The 23,905-nt window shown below is 39.9% G+C and overlaps 2 protein-coding genes across 2 annotated transcripts in view; one reads left to right on the top strand and one right to left on the bottom strand.

Moving 5' to 3' along the window:
• GPC3 (glypican 3) overlaps positions 1 to 23,905 on the top strand; it is a 478,961-nt gene that overhangs the window by 209,540 nt on the left and 245,516 nt on the right. The window lies entirely within an intron of this gene.
• Positions 21,656 to 22,198, bottom strand: LOC116812050 (small ribosomal subunit protein uS2-like). The gene has a single exon (XM_032757637.1). It carries the CDS (start codon positions 22,196 to 22,198, stop codon positions 21,656 to 21,658), a length of 543 nt encoding a protein of 180 aa, XP_032613528.1.

Raw genomic sequence — 23,905 nt, 5'->3', positions numbered from 1 at the left:
GCAGGGGGTAAAAAATACACACACAAATAAATAAAAAACAAAACCCTATGCAAAAAGAAGTGACTGTCCAGAATAGGCAAATCCATAGAGAAAGAAAGTAGAGTAGTGGTTGCCTAGGGCCGGGGGGAGGAAAGAGGAAATGGAGAGTGACTGTTACTGTACACAGGCCTTCTTTTGGAAGTGATGAAAATGTTCTGGAATTAGATGGTGGTGATGGTTGCACATCTTTGTGAATATGTCAAAACCAATGAATTGGACACTTTAAAGGAGTGAATTTTATGATATACAAATTATATGTCAGTTTTTAAAGAAATGAATGATCATGCCCCTCTTCTAACAATGGCAATTTCCTTACATTCTCTGTGTTACAAACAGTCTGCTGTTAAAGGGGAGCAGTCCTAGAAATGGAATGTCTGTTTAAAGCGTCCATGTCCTTGGGGGTTCGTAGTGCTCTGGGATGCCATTTGTGGCCTATGACCTTTGACTAAAGAACAGTGGTAACTTTGAAATCAGCTCTGCCGAGGAGCTGGTCAGTGTGGGCTCCTAGATTCCAGAGGGGATTTTCAATTCCCTGATTACAAATTTTCTAGGAAAGTAGGAGACCCAGTTTGGGTTTCTGCCTCCCTGCATGATACTCAGGTAAAGGCTGGGGTTTTTCCCCTTTAGGAGAAATGTGAATAGTTAAAGTGTAACTTCTGCAAATAACTTGATTTATCGTGAAGTGCAGCAATTTGCTACACGTGCGTTTTTCAGAAAGCACTAATCAATTCCAGGTCAGAATCATTTAAAGCGCCCCACAAATTGATAGTGAGGTCTTAAAAAGGCACAGCAGCTTTGGAACGTTAAATTTACTTGCTGTAAATTTGGAATAAGAACATAAAGAATCACTTTCCAGCAAGATGATGAAAATTCATCATGTTCATTATGTGTTTCTTTAGAAGCACACTACATTAATTTTCCAGCTCAACTAAGTGGAGGAAGTAAGGTTTCTCGTTACTAAAGAGTTGCTCTGATGTTTAGAGAGGCGGTCCAGTTTCATTAATGAATCCAATCTGGTCTGACTTGAGATACTGTTTAATGTGTCCCCAAAACTCGAATATGGATAAGTGTCATACAAACCAACATCAGGTTTTCTCCTTTTAAAACAATGGCCAGAAGGTATTTATAAAACTTAGTTTTGTTTTCCAAGGATTCAAATGCAATAGCTTGCATTCAGCTCTTGATTTTTTCATGGTAATGAGGGAGAGCAATGGTATGGCTCCTCTGAAAATAGTGTCTCTTTGCATTTGACTCTGAAGGATGTGTCAGAATGAAAGAAAGGAAAATAAGTCCCACTGGTCAGCACCTCCTCCTGGAAGCCCTCTTCAGACATTTGTCCCACTCTAGGGCATGCTGGAGAATGGTAACATCACCTCTCAGCCTAAAGGGGGTTTTGCTAGCTAGGGAAAGCAAAAAGTGTCTTCCTGTTTAAAAGCCTTCTTGCTCAGCTGCAGGCCAGCATGGAGAAGTGAAAGGAGAAGCAAGGCAATCAAGTGCGTCACCACCAAGTGTCCTGTCACCTACTTTGTTTAACTTGGCTAATAAGAACATGAAAGCAAGGTCGTTTGCCCGAGGATACCTGAGATATACAGGCCCATCTTTCTAGGCCCTGTAAAACACACTTTCCATCTCATCTTAAAGAACCTCAAAAAGCTTTGCAAACTACACGGTGGTCTAGAATTGCTTGACACCTCCTGAAATGCAACCTATGTTGTGACTGGTAGCGGCTGTTAAATAGCTCCTAGAAACTCTGCCCAGAAGTTCAGATGAGGGATGGGGAGGTAGTACTTTGGGTTGTTGTGGTTCCAGCACCTCCAGGCCTTGGATCCCTAGCTCTCTGTTTGGCCTCTATCTGCTTGGGCTCTCCTGACCAAGCTGAGTTCTAGGACACCTGAACCTTGGACATCTTTTTTGGCCTGATATCTGTTGTGATCACACATCCCTCTCTGTCCACCCCCTGCCTACTGACCCCTTGACATCTACCCAACTTTGCTGGCCTAATGAGCTCTCAGAATTGGCCCCTGCTAACCTGTCTTCTTGCTGCCTGAGTCAAAAGCTTTGGCAGCCTGTTTGCATAGATGTAATACCTATTCTTGTGGCAGATCTCTATCTGTAACCATGGGAACTAGGCGCAGAGATTTATATGATAAGCATCCAGTCTAAATCTCTGGTCATCTCTTGTTTGTCAATGCTAGTGGAGAGGAGTAGAGACATAGGTAATCTGATAGAGTGGGTGATCCAAAATTCATTTGTACTTGAAGTTGAAATGGACATACACACTTCATCAGGCAGCCATATATAAAGAGACTGCTCTGAGTCTGGTTCTGACTTCTGTTTTATAGTAAGGTGCTAGGAACAGAGAAGGAAGGGGACATGGGAAAAATGAAAAGAGCAAGAGGAAGGGGAAAAGGACAGAAAGGGGATGGAAATATAGAGTAGGAAATGTGAAGAGACACACTGAGAGGTGAGTGCTTCTTTGAGTTAAAACAGGTGGAGTGCTGAGTGCTTCCAAAGGTAACTGGCTTGCTCTGTTGGCCTTGTCTTTTCCTCATGTTCCGTAAAAGCTAACCTCAGATTTACATTTCTATCACAGAGTTTCAGGCTTGATTACTCTAACAAGTGCTTCTCAGATAGTCACCTTTCTATTACGCTTTCTGTAGAGATGAAATTTAGCAACTGATAATAATTACAGTGAAAGTCTCAGTCCCCAGCAGAGAATGTGAGTTTGCAGGGTAGTCACAAATGATGTTGCTTTGGTGCTGGGCCAGGGATTTAGGGTTAGCACTCTGTCTCCCACAGAGGAGATGGAAGGGAATGCCTGGGATCTTCAGTAAGTAGATTCCCTCTGGTAGCATTCAGAGCTGTTACTTCTCAGAGCAATTGCTAGTTTGGGAATGGGCTCTCTGATGAGTCACTGTGGTCTGCATGATTTGTAGAGGTCTTTGCAAATGGCAGTGCTTCCAATCCAAAAGAAGTTATGAATTTCTGTCCTCAGAAGTGCTGGGAAGATTAAAGCCCCAGGAACCCAAAATAAGCTGTTGAGGGCATAATAGAGATTGGATTTCACACCAGACAGTAAGTTTCTTCAGGAAAGGAATCATGCCCAATTCTCTTTCAGGTTCCTGACACCCTTAGTACGGTGTCTGGCACAGAGCGGGCACTCACTGAACACAGGAGTAGAGGCTAAACAAGGAAGGGTAGGAGTGGAGACTAAAGGGTAGCTTTGGCCATTGCAACTGCAGACCTTGTGCAGTTCCCTGACTTCCAATTTGCCTCTTCCCCACCTTCCCACTAGGCATGCTTATACCTAGTTTCTGCTTCATCAGCCTTGTCCAAGGCTTTCAGGAAAAGAAGTCTGCTCTAATGTACCCCTTCTGCCAAACTATCTGGAGTTCACCTTTGCAAAGGGAAGTCAATCCATGAAGATAGTGTTGCAAGTTGTTTTCTCAGTTTGTAGAAAAAGTGCTTTATTGGTCTTCTGACAGACTGGCCTTAAAGTCATTCCATAGAGTCTCCAGTTGCTGCATTTTGAGCCCCGACACCTGGCTCAGCTCTAGCCTCTGTTATCCTGGCTGTGTAGCCTGCCAGCTGTGACAGTCACCATATGGCCTGGTCTCTCACTCTTCCTGCCTCAGGATTGACTAATGTGGCAGAAAAACACTCCCATTACATTTTTGTGGATGAGGCAGACAAGTGGATTTACTTTTGAAGTGAAGGAAATGAGACTGAGATTTCCTTCTAGCCTGTGTTGCCAGAGAACTCTTCATCAGTGAGGCAGTTGGGAAAGAAAATATAGAGCTACCTTTGTAGATACAGAGGATCGATTCAGAGAGAAAAATAATAAAAGAAATACAGAATTAAAAAGAAACAAAATGCAAGGGTCTAATAGGGGAGGAAATACAATATCCTACATACTGACAACATCATTTCTGAAATAATTTTCAATAAGTCGGTGAAAGCAGTGCAATTCCACAAGGCTTGGGATATGAGAAAAATAAAATAAATATATTTGGAATAAGCCATCATGGAGAAAGGTCTCTGATGAGTTGCTATTCACTCTGACCAGACTATAATGATACTAAACAGAAATCCTTTGGCGCCTCCTATTTGCAAGTTTTTATTGAGGTACTCAAGATCATCATTCTCTTTCCCTTTGGGATAACAGCATCCCAAGCAGACTGTACAGGGTTTGATCGAGGAGGTGATGTTGCCCATTGATCTCCTTTTACACTACTAGCAATAGAGCCTGCTTCATTCCTAAGCTAGGCACCACATTTCTGAAGGGTGGCTGTCACTGAGACTGCAGGTCCAGCCCTGTGAAAGCAAGTTGATAGGTAATTATATGTTCCCATGAATTACTTTCAGAGCTGGGTAATTATTGTGAAACTGACCAGCTGGAACTCACAATTAGCTCAGGTCCAGGCTTCCCAGGCCACCAGTCATTACCTTTGAGTCAGGGTAATCTGGGACACAAATCGTTTAATGTTATAAGACAGGAAAACATTTAAAATGAGGAATGGCTAGGCCCTCTAGAAAACTAAAATCTGTTATTAAAACAAAGTGTAAAAGAAAATATTATACCTTTAAAGAAGTCTCTTTGTTAGAGGCACAAGGAAGAAAAGGGATACTCTGAAATAGTTTTGGCAAGGAAAATTTCAAAATTTAATATAACTTAAAGATATTCCTTAGGATTAAAGATAAATGAGCTGTAATATTGAATGGTTAGGAAGCTATAACCATTTTTTCTAGCTTCCAAATAGCTTTCTCTCTAATCCCACGTTTATAAGAACAAAAACATTTTGTGACTCTTCATAGCTTACAAGATCAAACCTAAACCTCCTAGCATGGCGTCTAGGTCATTTCCCAGCCTGGCCCCAGCCTGCTTTCAGCCTCTGCTTCCATATGGACCCCATAACCATTTCATTTCATCCATCCATATGGCATTTATAGAAAGGTGCCATGTGTGAGATACTTCTAGGTGTTTTGTGATCTAACGCCACATTACTCCACCTTGGTGGGGACTTTATTAGTTTACCATGCTCCTATTTGGGCCCCATTTAAAACAATTATGAGGTGGTGAGTGCCTGGGCAAGGATTGTAGCCATGGCTGGGGGGTGGGAATAGTCAGGGAGGACCAGGATGTGGTAGGAGAGGGGAGAAAAACTTTGAATAACAAAAATGATGGATATAATCCACCCTCTGTTTCTTTTTTTTTTAATTTCAGTGATTTTCCAAACTCCTATGAATCATCTAAACCCATGCAAGATAAAATTGGCTAAGCAAGGTGTTATATACTAACACAATGGAATGAACATCTCATAGCTACATGAGAATGTGGATATGAAATAATGCTATTAATAACAATGAACACTGATTGAGCTTATTATATGCCAGGCACTGTTCTAATCATTTTGTATATATTTTATCATGTAACCCTGACAGCAGCCCTCTTAGGGCAGGTACTATTATTATCCCGATTTTACAGATAGAGAACCCAAAGTACAGGAAGGTTAAGTGACTGGCCCAAGGTCACACAACTAGCATGTGGAGGAACCAGGATTGGAAAGGTTGTATTCTGGTTCCAGAGTTCATGTTCTTAACTACTATATTATAACTGTCTCTGTACAGGAAGTTTAAGTGACTGGCCCAAGGTCACACAACTAGCATGTGGAGGAACCAGGATTGGAAAGGTTGCATTCTGGTTCCAGAGTTCATGTTCTTAACTACTATATTATAACTGTCTCTGTACAGGAAAAAGAACATAAAAAGTATATAAGCATAGCTACCCACATATAAATACCTTGTTAAAGACAATTTGCAGTGATGCAAATGATTGCATTTAATGTTAGATTCATTCTTCTGTAAAGAAGCCTAAATTCATAAGAAGAGGAAAAGAGTGAGAATAGTTTAGTGTCATGGGGGTCAAGGGAAAGCAATTTAGGAAGAAAAGTGTCAATGGTGTCAAATGTTAACTGAGCCAGGAATTAAGTTAATAACTTCAAGCAAGTCACTTAGCTTTCTTAGTAATTGTTTCCTCATCAGTAAAATTTTCTATTGCTTTACAGCTGCCTTTTGAAGATTAATGAGATGATGTTAATAAAGTCCTTGTGATTTCCTTTGATAATACTTTCTCAAAATTGCAGACCATATTTTTAGAGGGTAAAAAAACACTAAAGGCAGAAAATATGTAAATTTTTCAAGTGTTGTGCGATAATCTAAAGTGTTTCATGTCCTTCACCTCTGGTTGGGGTAGCAACATAACCCCAAATGTCTTGGTATTTGAAGGGAAGAATCAGCCACGGGCCCTGTACTGTTATTATATTCAAACCAAGCTCTCAGAGTCATCCAGGTAGTCCCAGGTCAAGAAGACAAACTGATATTCCCAGTTGAGTGTCTCTTGCATGTCTTTGGCTATCATGTTTAACTAAATCTGAAGTGACCTTTTACATTTTTGCCAAGAGGGAGATCATGATAATGCTATAATAGACTTTATGTTCATCTTGGCCAGACCTAACAGTACTTGAAAACTATCTTAAATTCTCAGTTGTTTATAATGTCTAATAATCACACTGCTGTTTCAATTCGTGTCAGTTGCTCAGTGGGTCCATTACTAATTTTGTTTCCAAAATATTTATCTATAATGGAAAAAATTCTTTGTGAGAATCTATTCTGATGGTTACATGTAAGTAACAACTCAACTATAAACAACTAAAGAAGGGGGCTGTCTGAGGGGCCAGGTTCTTTCTCTTTTATTGCTTCTTTTCCAGTCTGCTTTTGACTTTTTGGTTTGCCTTCTACAGTCTTCATAAAGAAAGGGTAACAAGCAGTTCAGATAGCTCAAGTAACCATCCCAATATAATTCTCTCAAGCTCCAATGCATTGCTGAAATGTTCAAGTCTCTCCTGCTTTTGACCCATGTAATTTTGGGGGGAAAAATCATAAATCTTCAGCAATGTGTGTCACCACAAGATGACTGTCTTCAGTAGTGTGCAACCCTTTTTAAAGCAGGGGTTTGAGCAAGTTCAACAGATAGGCCATTGTGTTTTTTACAAAACAGGGTTTTATTGCTAATTGACTTTATAACTTGTTCTTATTCAAGGCAGTTCTAACATATTTCTTCCAGGAGGAGACAAAGTTGGATGATGGGAAGAACAAAAGACCGGGGCTCATGAGGCTTGGGTTTTAATTCCTGCCTTGTCAGTTTCCTCATCTGTGAATTGACGAGCTTTGATCATCAGAGTGCCCAGACTTGGCTCTGCATCAGATTTGCCTGGGGAGCTTGTTAAAATAAAGATTCTTGTGACCAATGCCTAGAAACTCTGAATTGACAGTTCTATGATAGGGCCTAAGAATCTGTATATTTAACAAGCACCCCAGGAGATTCTGACATAACAGGTTTGCAGACCAACAATAGCTAGAAGTCATTGACTTAGATTACTTCTAAGGCCTTTCAGATTTCAACATATGTAATTCTAGTATCAAAGATTTCTAATCTAAACAACAGATGAAAATAAACAGAACTGAGATAAGAGGAAATGTATATTAATAGTTTCATGCTGGGCTTTTGTATTCTGAAACCAGAATTTGGGGTATCAGGTACAACTAGAAGATGTTGGCAAGGTTGTGGGTCCAGCAAGTGTGCTGGAGTCAGAGGTCAGACTTCCAACTTGTGAAAAGGAGGTGGGTACCATGAAGTCATAATTTCACATCAAGAATTTGGGCTCCAGAGGTCCAGGGAAGATAAGCAGGCATAAATAGGAACAGAAGCCTACCATACAAGAATTGCTTGAGACTTAGAATTAAAGAAAAAAGAGAATAAAGAGGGGGTGGAGACCAAGAGAGGAGTGGAGAAAGAGGGGTTGAAACCAGGAGAATAAGAATAAGATCTCTGTTCTTGGAATACCTGTGGTCCATGCATTAAGAAAGAAACAACGTCTTTGGGAGGTCGAGGCGGGCAGATCATGAAGACAGGATTTTGAGACCAGCCTGGCCAACATAGTGAAACCCCATCTCTACTAAAAATACAAAAAAATTAGCTGGGCGTGGTGGTGGGCACCTGTAATCCCAGCTACTTGGGAGGCTGAGGCAGGAGAATCGCTTGAACCCGGGAGGTGGAGGTTGCAGTGAGCTGAGTTTGCGCCACTGCACTCCAGCGTGGCCGACAGTGTGAGACTCCATCTCAAAAAAAAAAAAAAAAAAAAGAAAAAAGAAAAAAAAGAAAGGACGTGACTACTTCCTTGCCGTACTAATTTTTGAGTATACTCATTGCTATAAGAGAATGAGAGCAAAGTTCGTGGACTGTGATTGGAACAGTCTCTTAGGTCATAAGGTGTTGGGGAGGCACCTGACCTAGTATTCTTCTGACCTTTGGATTATCACTGTCAGGGCTATGGGAAATGGCTGTGACTGGAAAGGAATAATAGCCAGTGTGAGCAAAGACAGGAAGATGGAGGTGGGTCTCAAGGAGCCTGAGATGTCCAGCTCAAATGACTCAGAAAATTGACAACAATGAATAATAAACAATAGTTAAGGATCTTGGCATCAGTGGCTGCATTTAATGGAGAGGCTCTTCACTTGATTTTCCACATACAGCCATGACCTGTATAGGTAGGTACATTTTGCCACTCCAGTTGAAAGTGAATAAAAATATGGGCATCACAGTTTGATGGTCTCGAATACTAGCAACAGGCCTCACTGTGGATCTATGCGTAGACGAGATAGACCAAGTAGTGCTGGAAAAGGGGTCTGTGAAGGGCTGAGACGGGGATTGTTTTGTCATTCTTGGGAAGGCCAGGAGGGGGCGCCAGTCATTTGGTTGATACCCTATAATCTGTGTAATGAGATTCTTTGAGAATGTGTTTTGATCAGAAATAGCAATGAATTTAGTTAACAATATCTCCTCAGTTTTCTGCTATATATATTATTAGAAAGATATATTTAGAGTAGATAAACTATAAAAATAACTCCATAATTACAACCCTAGAAGTTTAATATGTCACAGACTGGAAAAGGCTTCTTTGATTTGATAGAAAGAGTGTGTTTGACCATTGTTCACTGTGCTCACGTGTTGATATTTGCTATGCACACCACAGTTTTTCCTTTCTGGGAGGCTTTTTATTTTCCATTAACTTTGCAGTCTTACCACTTCCACTGATAACTTTTAAAAATAGTTTTGGGTATGCACCTTTCTTTAAACCCATGCCCCTTTTAATTTTTTATTTTGAAATAAATATAGACTTAATGTTGTGATTATTAGATATCATGAATTATGCTTATGGTTCTCAGAGATGGCCAGAGGTGTCTTCTTCATGGGTTACATTTTTGTTTCCAAGGTATCTCTTTTTCAAAGTGATGCTCTCAATTCTGCCAAAGTCCCTCATGTAGTGAATTGTTTATGTCCAATCCTGTAATTTCCTTGTCAATATGCACATCCTTTTGCTGTGTTGGGGAAAGACTATGTAATTACTGACCTCGGCACGATACCAATTTTTACAATCTTATGCTGAAATAGATTTTTCTGACAATTAGGGCAGTTAGACAGGCTAGACAGAGTGCATGATCTTGGGCCCTAATGTTAATAAGATGGCCAGGCTATCTGCCTGTCTGTTCATATCAATCTCAACATATCTTTGAATGTATCGTTGAGACATGGAAGCAACTTACAGGGGCCTCCCCAAGACCCTGAAAATAAGGAAAATGAAATCGCTACCTAAAAGTTAAGCTAGAAAATCAACAAGCTATGGATGAGAACAGAACTATGTAAATTCACTTTGAAGAGACTGAATTACAAAAGAACAATGGAGTCGCATATTCGTTGTCTAATTTTGTGAAGTATAAATGTATTAAAAAAAAAAAAAAAAAACGCTGGCAGCAAATTGCCAAAAGTTAACTCATGTTGATAACAGTTGGTGGGAATATGGGTGATTATTACTTTACTTCTTTGAACTTTATTTTTTTAATTTCAAAAAAAAAAAAGAGAGAAAAAACAAGACTGAGACAGAGACAGACTTAACGGCTGCTATGAAAAAAGGCCAGACAGTAGCCTGATTGACAGTGTTAACACAGTAGAAGAAAGAATGTGTCAATCAGGGAGTGGGGGCCATGGGCTGTCAGTCATGAAAGCAGATGAAAAGGAGAAAGTCACAGAGAAAGATAGTAACACTGATCAGTGCCCTTCTACCAAGAAAGAAACTGCCTTCTTCGGCTCTGGGCTAGGCACAGAGACAACACAGCAAAGTGGTTATAAGTGAGATCCCAGATCCAGACTGATTAGAGTTCATATCTCAGGCCCACCACTCCCCAGCTTCATGACCCTGGGCAAGTGGTTATACCTTTCTGAGCCTCAGTTTCTGTCTATAACATGGGAATTTTAATAACGGTACTTACCATATAGAGCCATTGTGAGAATAAAAGGAGATAATTTATATATTCAGTATGGTGCCTGACACACAGTAATCTCTCAAAAAATGTTAGCTATTATTATAATATTTTATTTATAATACCCTATTTATAGAGATATATTTTAACATGATGCCATAATTAGATATTCAAAGCTTATACCTTGGGTTGACATTGCTTCCATGGTCACTAGGTGAGCTTTGGATTATATTTTGTCTTCCTATGTTATTTATCAGTAGGGAGATTATATGAGGATCTGTCACCTCATGAATTATATGTATCATTATAAATGGGTTACAAATATTATATATGTCATTGTAAATGGGTACTCTAGTGTTCAGCTTTATTCCAGCAGTCTTTGGAGGGTTTGATAGTGTGGGTTCAATCAATCTGGAACATTATCAAATTGAGTTTTAAGCCTCCAAATCCTGGGCATTTTACAATTTTAAACATGGCCCTCTGTGAGCTTGGTTGAAGTGAATCCACCTCTGAGGGCCAGAATCCAGACCTAATGAGGTTTCCTAGCAGCCAATCTGCCAGCATCCTTCTGCCAATTAACTCTCTCTGTTTCTACACAAAATTGTACGGGATAAAACCAGAAACTCATTTCATATTTTCTGTGTATGTTTGCTTGAGTCCTATGCTTTGTGCATGTCTTTATGAGTTTATACAGTACCTTAGTAAGATACTACATTATATTGTTACTGGAGTTGATGTGTAATATCAGCCAACTAATAACTATGGAGAAATAGCACAGAATTATGGAATTACAATGCTTGAAGGGAACTTAACACTCAGGTAGTCCTATCTCCCTGAAGGCCAGAGAGGAAAAATGACCTATCCAGGATGGCAGGCGGTTTATTTGAGACAGCACTATACTCATATAAAAGCATAAAAATTCTTCTGAATTACTCATCAAAGCAGAGATAAAGGACTGAAAGAACGTATCAAAAACCCAAAACAGAACCCAAAGATGAAGGGTCCACCTCATTATTATTCTGCCACATGGAAAATATTCCATGGCTGGAGTCCTTCACTCTGCTCTTTTATGTTCACTTTATTGGCTTTTTCCTTCGTTCTGATATTTTTCCTGGAGAAATAACTGTCACTAGTGTTCAAGAGCTGACTCTTCATGAACTAGGTCAAATTAAAACATGGTTCTGCTCCTTTTCCAAGACATTTTGTTCATCCTAAAATGCTTTTCTTTCTTCTTTTTCCTTAAAAGGGGACTGCCTTCTACATAGTGCTCCCATTTTATTTGCATTTCCCTCTCAATTTTCAGTTAGTTCAATTACTTATTTATTGAGTCCCTTTCTTTGTCTAGTTTTGTGCTTCTTTGTCAATTGGTACTGTTCTTCACATTTGGTATGCAGGCCACCTGGACTCTGCCTTCATGACTAACTCATACACTCTTTTAATAAAAATTTTCATGGTGAAACCACATCTCTACTAAAAATGCAATAATTAGCCGGGCATGGTGGTGGGCACCTGTAATCCCAGTGGGAGGCTGAGGCAGGAGAATCTCTTGAACTCAGGAGGTGGAGGTTGCAGTGAGCCGAGATTGCACCATTGCACTCCAGCCTGGGCAAGAAGAGCGAAACTCCATTTCAAAATAATAATAATAATAATAATAATAATAATAATTTTCTACCCCCTTTTTGTTATGTGAAATTTCAGTAACAGTGAATATGCCACTTCAAACTGCCTTCCTCTTTCCTTCTCCAAGGATAATGTCTAGTCTCCCATATCAGGCATTAGAGAGGAATGCTTCAGAGCTCATTTTGAATTCCAGCTATGCACCACTTACTAGTTGTGTGGCTTTGAGGAAATTGCTTCTGCTCCCTGAGCCTCAGTTTTCTCACCTATGAAGTGGAAATAATCATAATAATTAAATAATAATGTAATTAATTAATAAAATGTAAGGGGCACTTGGAATAGTGCCTAGTCCAAAGGAATGTGCTATGCTGATATTAGTTCTTGTTACTATTGTCATCATTGTTCTTGTTACTGTTATTTAGTCATCATTATAAAACTGGTGTTCTGACATCACGTTAACCATGATACTCAACCCAGATTGTCAATATCAGCACTGTCTGCAGTAATGCCATGGCATTCTTAGGACAAAATAAACTTTCATTTTAATTTAATGAAAAAGGAGCATACAACATTTTTAGGGGGTGGGGTATGATGATACCATCAACCCAAATGAGCTGATGAAAGAGACATGATTCCAGGGAGGTTGGGACCTATCATGGTGAATGTATTTACCTGGTTGCTTGTCGGGAGCAGAGCTTTCTCCATGTTGGATGTGCTGGCATGATGCACCACACCAGCACCTTTGTTTATGATCAGTAGTGACATATGTCTGCTCAAATAAATTAACATTCTTGTCTGGCCCAACTCATTTTGAGAAAACAGATTTGCAAGCCAGTGTGTAAGCTGACCCATATAACCCCTTAGCTTAAAAAAAATGTACTGTATACCATTGTAGTTTTACTCTAACAAGCATTGAGCGATGGCAGGCAAACTTTTCTTTAGTTTTTTTCTTTTTATGGCTACATCGACTGACTTCTACCTGGCGTTCTTTGAGAGGCATGTGGAAAGGAGACTGAAAACTAAATACAGGAGAAGGAAAGGGACACAGGGAAAAGAGACATATTGGAATTTGTCAGCGTCTCTGAATACTGGTGTCTTGTTCTATAGTAAAACCTCAGATCTGAGCAATTCTGAAGAGCTTAAACACAGCATAGGAATGGAGCAAGCTAATTATGGGTCTATTACAGGGGCGATTTGAACATCATTTACATTAGTATTCCAATGACACATTGACATAATGGCATGCCAAGACCACACAGCACTAATATTTCCTTCTTCCCTCTCTGCCCAGAGAATTTATAGCCTAAGGAGAATATAATCGGAAACAATTTACTTCTCTAGTTTGGTTTTGGTCATTCCGGGCCAGAGTCATAGACTGTAGTGACCTCCACATGCAGATTTGGGAAAGTGACAAACTTGAATTTTAATTCATCTATTTGTGGTGTGTTTCAAACCTAAACAATACCATTTTGAGGGGTTTGGCCTCATCTCTCTTTCCTTAAACAAATAGAATTTTCAGTGATGTCAACTTCACTATTCTAGACCCCATGAGATGGAATTTAGTGTTTGGGTCAGGCTAGTGAGGTCAGCTGAGGAGACACAGTGCAATTGTGCCGTGTCTTCCTTTGCACTGGAATTGGGGATGCCTCCAGGCCCACACAGAGGGGCCCCCAGGCATGTTTAAGGAAAGTGCTAAGCAACAGGATCAGATGACCTCATTAGGGAAAGTGACTGTAACTTGTATTTTAGAGATTTTGTTTAAAATGCCCAATCTCAAATTCAGCCTTTTCCAGGCACATTGCCAAATTACAGCAATGGACCATTTTTCAAATGTCCATTTAAAATAAGCTGTCTTGAATGTAGCACTGTGACAAAAGATCCTTTTGGCAGAAAGCCACTTTAGACATCAGATTACTCCAAGCATTATCTTAAAATAGTGCCCGGGCTTTTAAGTAATTCAGGTGCCGTTTCCTTTGAACCCAGAAAATGTCAGTGTACCTAGAGCAGACATAGATGGGGCAGGCCTGGCCAACAGCTGGATTTCCTTTTCCACAGATGGATTGAGCCCTCATAGTGTATACTGTCCCTTGTCCATCTGTCCGAATGGAGTTATCTTCCTCCGATTCACTCCTTCCCCCCATTCCCTCCCAGATTTAAATGGGGGTGAGAGATGGGGGAGTTACGAGGAGAGAAACTTATTGTGAGATACTGAGGGTGAAACTCCTAGAAGAAAATAGAAGAACAATCCTGCTACGAGGTGGATTCTGTGCTTGTTCCCTTTTTATCCGGAATAGCAATTGGGAGGTAGTGACAAGGACTGCCAGAGGTTTGCTAAAGAGAGTTCTGAAATAATAGGTTTTGGTCTTGTGCAAATAAAGACCTGTAGTTTGTTAGGAGCTTGGGGACAAATGGTAGCAAATGGACAAATGGCCCCATCTCTGATCCTGCAAGTCACTGAGGTAGCAGTGGGTGGCTTGCTTTCTGTTTCTAGCTCAGGACTTGGGACTTTCTAGGAGATTCTAATATTGCATGTGAACCTTGCCAGAGGTGCTCGGACAACACAAAATAGAGAAGCTGAATCAAGCATTTATACTTGTGGGAGTGGTTGCTTGTCTTTCTGACCATACCCTCTCTTCTTCCAGATTAATTCTAGGATTACTTTCATTGCTGGCTCTCCATTTTTATAACTTCTTACTAAACTGGTTTCCACATTTTGTTAAAATAATCAAAGTATTCAAGAATGTTCAGAAGGTCCAATTTCATTAGGTCATCTGGTCCTTAATCATGAACCTCACATGTGATTTTTTTTTTTTTTTTTTTTGACAGGGTCTCCCTCTGTCACCTAGGCTGGAGTGCAATGGTGGGAACATGGCTCACTGCAGCCTTGACCTCCTGGGCTCAAGCAGTCCCCCTGCCTCAGCCTCCTGTGTAGCTGGGACCCCAGGCGTGCACCACCAAGCCTGGCAAATTTTTTGATGTTTTGTAGAGACAGAGTCTCACTATGTTGTCCAGAGGCTGGTCTCAAACTCCTGGGCTCAAGTGATCCTCCCGCCTTGGCCTCCCAAAGTGCTGGGATTACTGGCATGCGGCACTGCACCCAACTGTGATTGTTTTATAGTACAATACAGGCAGCTCTTGTGGCTAAGTCACTGCTTTATGGAGAAAGGTTTCTTAAGCCAGGCACCCTGCATGTATGCTCTTACATGCAGGGTATCTGGCATTTTGTATACAGAACTGTTATTTGTATGTCCTTTATATATTTGAATCTTAATAAATCTTGTCCCTTTTAAAAACAAATCCAGTTAAGCTTTGAATAAAAAAGATGTTTCTCTAACTCATTTCTTCGACTTTGCACTAGGCTTTTAGGCTCTTCAGATAGTTGCTGAAGTCCCTAACAACTGCTGTAGACCAGAACTAAGGTGGTAGCTAAGCCTCAGAATTTAGCTGGTTTGGTGCAAATAGGTACCAAGTAATATTTTATTTAGGCCTACATAGATTAGATGACCTGCCTCCTAGATCACACTGGTATTATAGTATTTTTTCCAGTTTACTGAGGTGTAATTGACATACAAAAAGCTGTACATATTTAATGTGTGCAATTTGATGAATTTGGAGATAAGTATATACCCTTGAAGCCTTCATCATAATCAGTGCCATAAACATATCCATCTTCTCCAAGAGTTTCCTCCCATCCTCTTAATTTATTATTTTCTTTGTGATAAGAGCACTTGACATAAGATCTATGCTCTTGGCAAAATTTTAAATTTATACAGTATCATTGACTATAGGCACTATTCTGTATGGTAAATCTCTAGGGCTTCATCTTGTGTAACTGAAACATTGTACCCATTGAATGATGATGCCTCTCTGTTTTGCCCTCACCCAGGCTCTGAAAACCACCATTCCTCTCTCTGCTTTGATGAGTTTGGCTATTTAAGATTCTTCAGATAAGTAGTATCATGTAGTATTTGTCCTTCTGTGTCTTGCTTATTTCATTTAGCATAATGTCCTCCAGGTTTATCCATGTTTTTGCAATCAACAGGATGTTCTTCTTTTAGAAGACTGAGTAATAGTCCATTGTGTGTATATGTGAGTGTGCATGTGTATGTGTGTGTGCATATGTGCATGTAACATTTTCTTTTCCTTCTTTCTTTTTTTTTTTTTTTTTTTTGAGACAGTGTCTTGCTCTGTCACCCAGGCTGGAGTGCAGTGGCGCGGTCTCGGCTCACTGCAGCCTCTGTCTCCCGGGTTCCAGTGATTCTCCTGCCTCAACCTCCTGGGTAGCTGGGATTACAGGTGCACGCCACCACACCTGGCTAGTTTTTGTATTTTTAGTAGAGACAGGGTTTCACCATGTTGGTCAGGCCAGTCTTGAACTCCTGACCTCAGGTGATCCACCCACCTCGGCCTCCCAAAGTGTTGGGATTACAGGTGTGAGCTACTATGCCCGGCTGTAACATTTTCTTTGTCCGTTCATCCGTCAAGGGACACTTAGGTTGTTATCTGTGTCTCGGCTATTATGAATAATGCTGCAGTGAACATGGGAGTGTGGGTATCTCTTTTTCTACTGCCTCCCTCCATTTTAGATGTCAGTAGAACTGGCTGTTTATCCAAAAATTAAGGAGGGGAGAAGGGGGTACAGTGGGGTGTGAAGGAGGAGAGACATCATAGGTAGTGTTCAGGTATGTATATACTCTAGTTTTGGATACATGACAATAATTTTCTTTTTAAGCAAAGGCAATGTCAAAAAAATGTTGCAAAGACCTGCTGGAAAAAGGAGAAAAGTTTTGCTTCATGAAAAGGTCCATGGAGTCAATCTTTACTTACTCTTGAGTTCTTCCTGGAGAGTGAATTCTTTACTTGGGGTGCTTGATGCTCAGTAAATTGTGAAACTCTTCCCCCTCTGCATGTAGGCATTAGAGACTTTTGGAGATGCATCCAGAATTTATCAAACTCCGCAGCAATCAAATAATAATGATAAATTACATGGTTGCTTTAGTGCCTTGATGGTCTTGTAAGACAACTGGGGGAAACAGAGACTAACATGCCCAGCTAGACCAGGAACTTCATTAGAGCAACACGGCTATTTTCCTACCAGCTGACTTATTTTGTCAGGTTATAACCTTAATCCTGGAGATTTACCCCACCGCTGCCGCCACCCTATTCTCTCACACAGGCTCCCTAACACACACGTACATACAACTCAGTTCTAATGTGGACGCAAAAATCATTTTATAATGTTTATAGAATATAAGAGCAGTTGGCTGAAGGTGAAACATTCCTTCTTTTGGACAGGCTCAGGGGAAAGCTGCATGGTTGAATTTTGCTTGTGTGCCACCCCTGCCCACCTGCCACTGAATTTGGCTGGAGTCCCTGTGGTGGTGGTTACCTTCCTGCTAAGTCTTCACCTGCTTCTGGAGCCCACTGAGTACACCTGGGCAGCTCTCTTCCCCTGAGTTAATTATGCCAGCCTTCAAGAGTCCCCTGGCCTTCATCCTCCCTGTGTTTCGTGTGTTGGAATACCCTGCAGGAAACTGAGTCCTAAGAAACTGTCAAGATCTTGGCCCTTGAGCCTTGTTTCTGCCAGTAGCACTTTGAATGAACTGCGACTCAAGGGAGAGCCTGGCCTTTTTGCAAAGGCCAGCTTTCCAATTAAATAGCAGAGTTTTATGGTTAGAGTTGAGAGCTCTGAGATTTCATACCTGTACCAGTAATCCCTAGGAAATGCACAATATTGACCTCTTTCACTTATTTTCTTATAATTTCCATTTCATCATGACTCTAAGGCAACATGGGTAATGCATTTCTGGGGAATTATTGTTGTTGGTAAGTAGTTGGAATCATTCAGATTTTTGCATTGTTCATCACATCTTACCTAAGTTGTAGAGTTATTTTCCTGAAATATTTAGTAGACCCAGTGTAGCCAAACAGCTGAGGTATTAAATTTACTTAGAGTCAAACCAAAAGGAAAAGAAAAAAGAAAAATAGACAAACTACCTATATCTGGAAGCACTGTTACATAGTAATTTAGTAGGTAAGCTCTGGATTCAAACTGCTTATATTCAAATCTTGGCTGTTCTACTTACTGTCTGTATAAGTTTTCTAAGTTACTTAACATCTCTGTCCCTCAGTTTTCTTATCTGTAAAATGAAAACAATACTATACTCACCTCATAGGGTGGTTCTGATAATTACATAAATTAATTCACATAAAATGCTTGAAACACTGCCTGGCAGATGGTAAATGCTCCAAGGATGCTAGTTCTTATTATACCTAAAGCTAATCTTGAAGTGCTCTGCAATATTTGCCCTTGAAGAAGATGGACATAATGGAAAAAATATTGGACAAATAGGAGTTCTGTGTTTCATTGCTGCCACCATCTACTACATAGCTATATGATTTGGAGCCAGTCTTAGTTTCGGTTACCTCATCTGTGAAATTGGGATAATAATGTTTCCCTTAGTGACTGTTCAAACACATGCATGCACGAGTACACATACACACATGCTCACATTCAATGATAGAGAAAGAGAGAATTAAGTTAGAACACAGATTTTTAAAATCTGAAATGGGTAATTTATGGTTTTCAAATGAGATAGGCCATCTTGTATTTATCACAGCTGGCTATAGCTGGCTATTGCAAGCCTTTAGGACCCAGGGATAAGTTGTTTGCATATTTTATTCACAGTCTAGCAGAGAGTGTACACTCAGTAAATATTAAATGGAAAAAATGTATTTACACAAGTGCAATCAATCTAATGAGACAGCAAAAATGTCTCAAAAATGGTCTTTAAGTAGTTTTTTAGCAAGTGGTTAATGTTGCTGACTTTACCTAATGTCAGGGGCCTATGATAATTTAGGTCCCAAACAAGTTGAAATTTGTACTGGACACATCTTTAGAGACTGTGGTATGAGTCACCAAGGGAAGCAATAGCCCAAGCCTTTGGGGCTTGGGATTGCTTATCTCCGATCTACCTTATCATTAACAAGAGAGTAGACAGTGAGTCTTATGGCTCTCTATCTGTAAAGAGTCAAAAGAAAATTGTTACAATGAGTGCTCAGTTAGTACTTGTTAAGTATATGAATGATTAAGGCTTTGGGAGGGGGTATGTGTTTAAATGTTAAGCCAATTCATGTGGGAGGGGGTGGGGGTATGTGTTTAAATGTTAAGCCAATTAATGATACTTCTCATTAATGAAGGAAAGGAGGGCTGGAATGCACCTTCCAATAACAATGGGGAAGAGGAGTCTGTTGCTTTTGTAATCACTGAAGCTTTGGCTGTAAAGCACTTGCAGAAATGAAAAGTGCTATGGAAATCTTTAATAACGGTTACAGACACAATGCTCTCAATAACAATGGTTGCATACACTACTGGCAATTGACCTTTCTTAGGATATTAATTTAGTGTCTAAGTGGTTTAAGAGGGAAAGAAGAGCATATAAGAGCAAGGCTATGTAAAATGCACACATTAATTGTCCTAATAATAACACAAAACGTCCCCTAGATGTTCGGCTCTTTCTTTTCATGACTACAGGATATTTAAAAGAAATACAGGTTTTTTATTAGATAAAGGCACTACTGGAATGTTTGCATTTAACCCTTTAAGTGCAGCTATTCCTTCTTTAAGGTGCAGAATCTTTCATTCATACTTACTCAAAAGCCTATTTTTATTTTCCTAAGCTGTGGTTAGTAATAGTAAGTGCGTGAGAGAAGAAACTCCTTAGCCTTGATTTGTGGAATTACGGTCATACACTATTAAAAAATTCACAAGTTGAGAAAACAATAGCCAGATGTAGAATATATGTTAGTGATTTTTTTTGGTCTAGCTAAGATATAATCCATTCTTCGAATGGCTGTTTGGAGTAATCCGTGTCCTCTCCTCATAAACTCTTTGGAGAATGACCTTTTTTAAAAAAGAAAAGCTTTTAATTAAATAGAATGATTTGGTGAGTCCTGGGGGCCTTTTAACTACTCAGTATGTGGATTATTGGAAGAACTGTAGTAGAACTTTACTTCTTTGGGTACCATCAAGCTTTCTTTTGTGAAGAATGAACTAAAAAATCTAAGAATGTGATCCTGATACTTCTTTGTAGGTGTCATTTCTTAGCCGTGAGAATGTTGAATAAGTAACACTATTTTCCAATCAACCAGGAATTAGCTGATGCAAATGAAATCCTGGGAGACAGAGAAGAATGAAAAAAGGCTAAGGATCATGACTTATAACAGAAATAACTCATCGAGATGACAGCACAAAAAATACTGATCCCCAACATTCTCTTACAAGAACCAGAGTTATTCTTGGTGTGTCCACAGTAAAACAGGTTTCTAAACCCCAGTGGGTTTTACAAGACAAACTGTTCTTAAAGTTTTATCTATTTAAGAAACAAGTTTTCATGTGGGATTCTCCTACACTGTTCTGTTTAGCTACTTTCCTTCTTTTTCAAGGGTGTCTTTTTCCTGAACCCAGTGTGAAACCAGACATATTCTGAGTGACGATGAAGGTAGCCTTATTAGCAGCTCCCTAATTTTAACATTGTTACATTTGACTCACATTTTTAAGATGTGGAAAAAGGTAAAAAAAAATGGAAGATTTTAGAAGGATCATATACATAGATTCAACCAAGGGCATTTTTTCTAATTTCAACTTTTATTTTAGATTCAGGAGATACATGTGCAGGCTTGTTATATAGATGTATTGTGTACTGCTGAGGTTTGGAGTATGATTGATCTCATCACCTATGTACTAAGCATAGTACCCAGTAGTTAATTTTTAAACCCCCACCCCTGTAGTTCCCAGTTTCTATTCTTGCCATCTTTATTTCCATGAGTACCCAGTGTTTAGCTCCCACTTATAATTGAGAACATGTGGTATTTGGTTTTCTGTTCCTGCATTAGTTTGCTTAGGATAATGACCTTCAGTTGCATCCATGTTGCCGCAAAGGAAATGATTTCATTCTTTTCTATGGCTGTGTAGTATTCCATGGTGTATGTGTACCACATTTGCTTTATCCAGTCCACCATTGATGGGTACCTAGGTTGGTTCCATGTCTTTGCTATTGTGAATAGTGCTGTGATGAACATGTGAGTGTATGTGTCTTTTTGGTAGAATGATTTATTTTCCTTTGGGTATATACCCAGTAATGAGATTACTAGGTTGAATGGTAGTTCAACTCTTAGTTCTTTGAGAAATCTCCAAACTGCTTTCCACAGTGTCTGAACTAATTTACATTGCCACCAACAGTGCATAGGCGTTCCCTTTTCTCTGCATCCTCACCAACATCTGTTGTTTTTTGACTTTTTTTTTTTTTTTGGAAACTGATGTTTATTTTTTGTCAACCTTATTTCCATGTTGCTTAAGAGCTGATATAAGAACAGCTTAAGACTAACCAGTGGTTGCTCCTACCCATTCAGTGGCCTGAGCAGTGGAAGTGGCAGACCAGTCTTCCATGGCAGGCTGAGCACTCCAGTCTTCAGTAGGGAACTGCTGAATAGGCACAGAGGGCACCTGCACGCCTTCAGACCAGTCTGCCACCTCAGGCTGAGTAGCAGTGAACTCAGGAGCTGGAGCAGTCCATTCACTTTGAAATTCCTCCTTCATCACAGCCTTTTCAGCAGCGGTCTGCTATTCTTTTTCAGTCTCTTCAGGATCTCTGTAGAAGTAGAGATCAGGCATGACCTCCCACGGGCGTTCGCAGGAAATGGTACCACGCGTGTGCAGAACTTCCCAAGCCAGCATCCACCACATCAGACCCACTGAGTGAGCTCCCTTGTTGTTGCGTGGGATGGCAATGTTCACATAGCACAGAGGAGACTCTGTGTGACACAGAGCAATGGTGGGAAGATTAACATAAGATGCCTCTGTGAGAGGCTGGTGGTTGGCCCTGGGGTCAGTAACCACAAGAAGCTGTGGCTCCTGAAAGGCTGCCTGGATCTGGTTAGTGAAGGTCCCAGGAGTGAAGCGGCCAGCAATTGGAGTGGCTCCCATGGCAGCAGCAAACTTTAGCACGGCCCTCTGGCTAGTATTCCTGGAGGATATGACACTGACATCAGCAGGGTTTTCAATGGCAACAATGGCACGAGCTGCCAGCAGAAGATTCTCCCAGGTCCTCTTCAGATTTAGGATGTAGATGCCATCACTTTTCCTCTTATAGATGTACTGTTTCATTTGGAAGTCAAGGCTGGTGCCACCTAAGTGGGTTCCTGCTGCAAGGAACTTAAGGACACCCTCCTATTTCTTTTGCAGGACATCAAGGGCTCTGGACGTTGTGAAAGTTTTCCTCTGAGTTAGGACAGGAATCCCCAACAACGCTGTATGGACCCCTCTGTGGGCAGTGCAGAAAGGCTGTTGTTTTTTGACTTTTTAATAATAGTCATTCTGACTGGTGTGAGATGGTATCTTATCGAAGTTTTGATTTGCATTTATCTGATGATTAGTGATGTGGAGCATTTTTTTTCGTATGTTTGTTGGCTACTTTTATGTCTTCTTTTGAGAAGTGTGTGTTCATGTATTTTGCCCGTGTTTTAACGGGGTTGTCTTTTGCTTGTTCAAATGTTTAAGGTCCTAATAGATTCTGGATATTAGACCTTTGTCGATGCATAGTTTGCGAATATTTTCTCCTACTCTGTAGGTTGTCTGTTCACTCTGCTGATAGTTTCTTTTGCTTTGCAGAAGCTCTTTAGTTTAATTAGGTCCCACTTGTCAGTTTTTGTTTTTGCTGCAATGGCTTTTGAGGACTTACTCATAAATTCTTTCCCAAGGCCAGTGTCCAGAATGTCAACTTTGGTCACTGCTAGGGAAGACAGTGTTGAACTGCTAATGAGTCCCTGACAAGGTGTTTGCCATTTATAAACATAAACATTTCTATAGTTGCTACTCATACTTGTGAGAAAACATTGTTAAAATGGTATTTTTTCTTTAAGTGGTAGGTATAGCTCCTCTCCCTCCTTCTCCTTATTTATTTACCTATTTGTTTTTATCCTACTTTGTCCCCAGAGGAATTTAAAGTGCTCTACAAATATGTGCATAATAAATGTAAGATGCAATGCAACTGAAATACATAGGAACTATCAGGCAAAGGGGAACGTAAGATGGAGCCAGGTGTAAGGTTATGACACAAAGTACATAATGAAGTTTATTATGCTTGATAGAAGCAGACCATAAATCTAGCCCTAAGCTTTCTAGTAGTAAATGTGAAGAGGGAAAAATGATGAGTTACCCAAATTATGGTGTCCAGAAGGTTAAAATAAACTAGTTGTTCAGGAAAGCTAATGGTAGGTAAACGAGAAGAACTAGTTGGGCTAATGAGTTGGTCAACTGTTGCAGGCTCATACATTTTCTAGTAGTTAGAGATATTCACTTCTCATTTCTGAGGACCCTTTGAGTGAATTATTTTAATTGTTCTCTCTGATCTATAATAGCCTTTAGGGAAATATCTGTATCTATCTATTTCTCCATCTATCAAATGATATACATAATAGCCTGTGAAAAGCATGTATCTCTTCTTTCTTTCACTCATTCCTCTATTCCTCATTGATGTACATTGTATTTAGAAGCCTAGTGTGTGAAATTTAAAAAGCAAGACTGTATATATTTACAGATTGGTCATGGATCTGCACAAATAAATTGCTTATATTTAATAGCAACTTGTTTCTAAGCTTTTTCCATTCTAGTTAAATTAATGTGAAACATAAAATGCCAGAAAAATCTGACAGAAATTGGAGCAACACTTTTAGTGTCTTCTCTGTTATTTAGTTTTTAAAATGTAAGGCTTTTCTTACAACCTTAACTTGCAGTTTCTATGTGGCTGATTTCTAAAAAATCATTTAATATTTAAAAATAACATTGAAATGTGTTACCTATTTGGCTGTTTTG

The sequence above is a fragment of the Hylobates moloch genome, unplaced genomic scaffold (genome assembly GCF_009828535.3).
Source record: "Hylobates moloch isolate HMO894 unplaced genomic scaffold, HMol_V3 SCAFFOLD_7, whole genome shotgun sequence".
Taxonomy (NCBI): Eukaryota; Metazoa; Chordata; class Mammalia; order Primates; family Hylobatidae; genus Hylobates; species Hylobates moloch.
The sequence above is the reverse complement of the archived record's forward strand: the minus strand, read 5'-3'. Positions and strand labels throughout refer to the sequence as shown.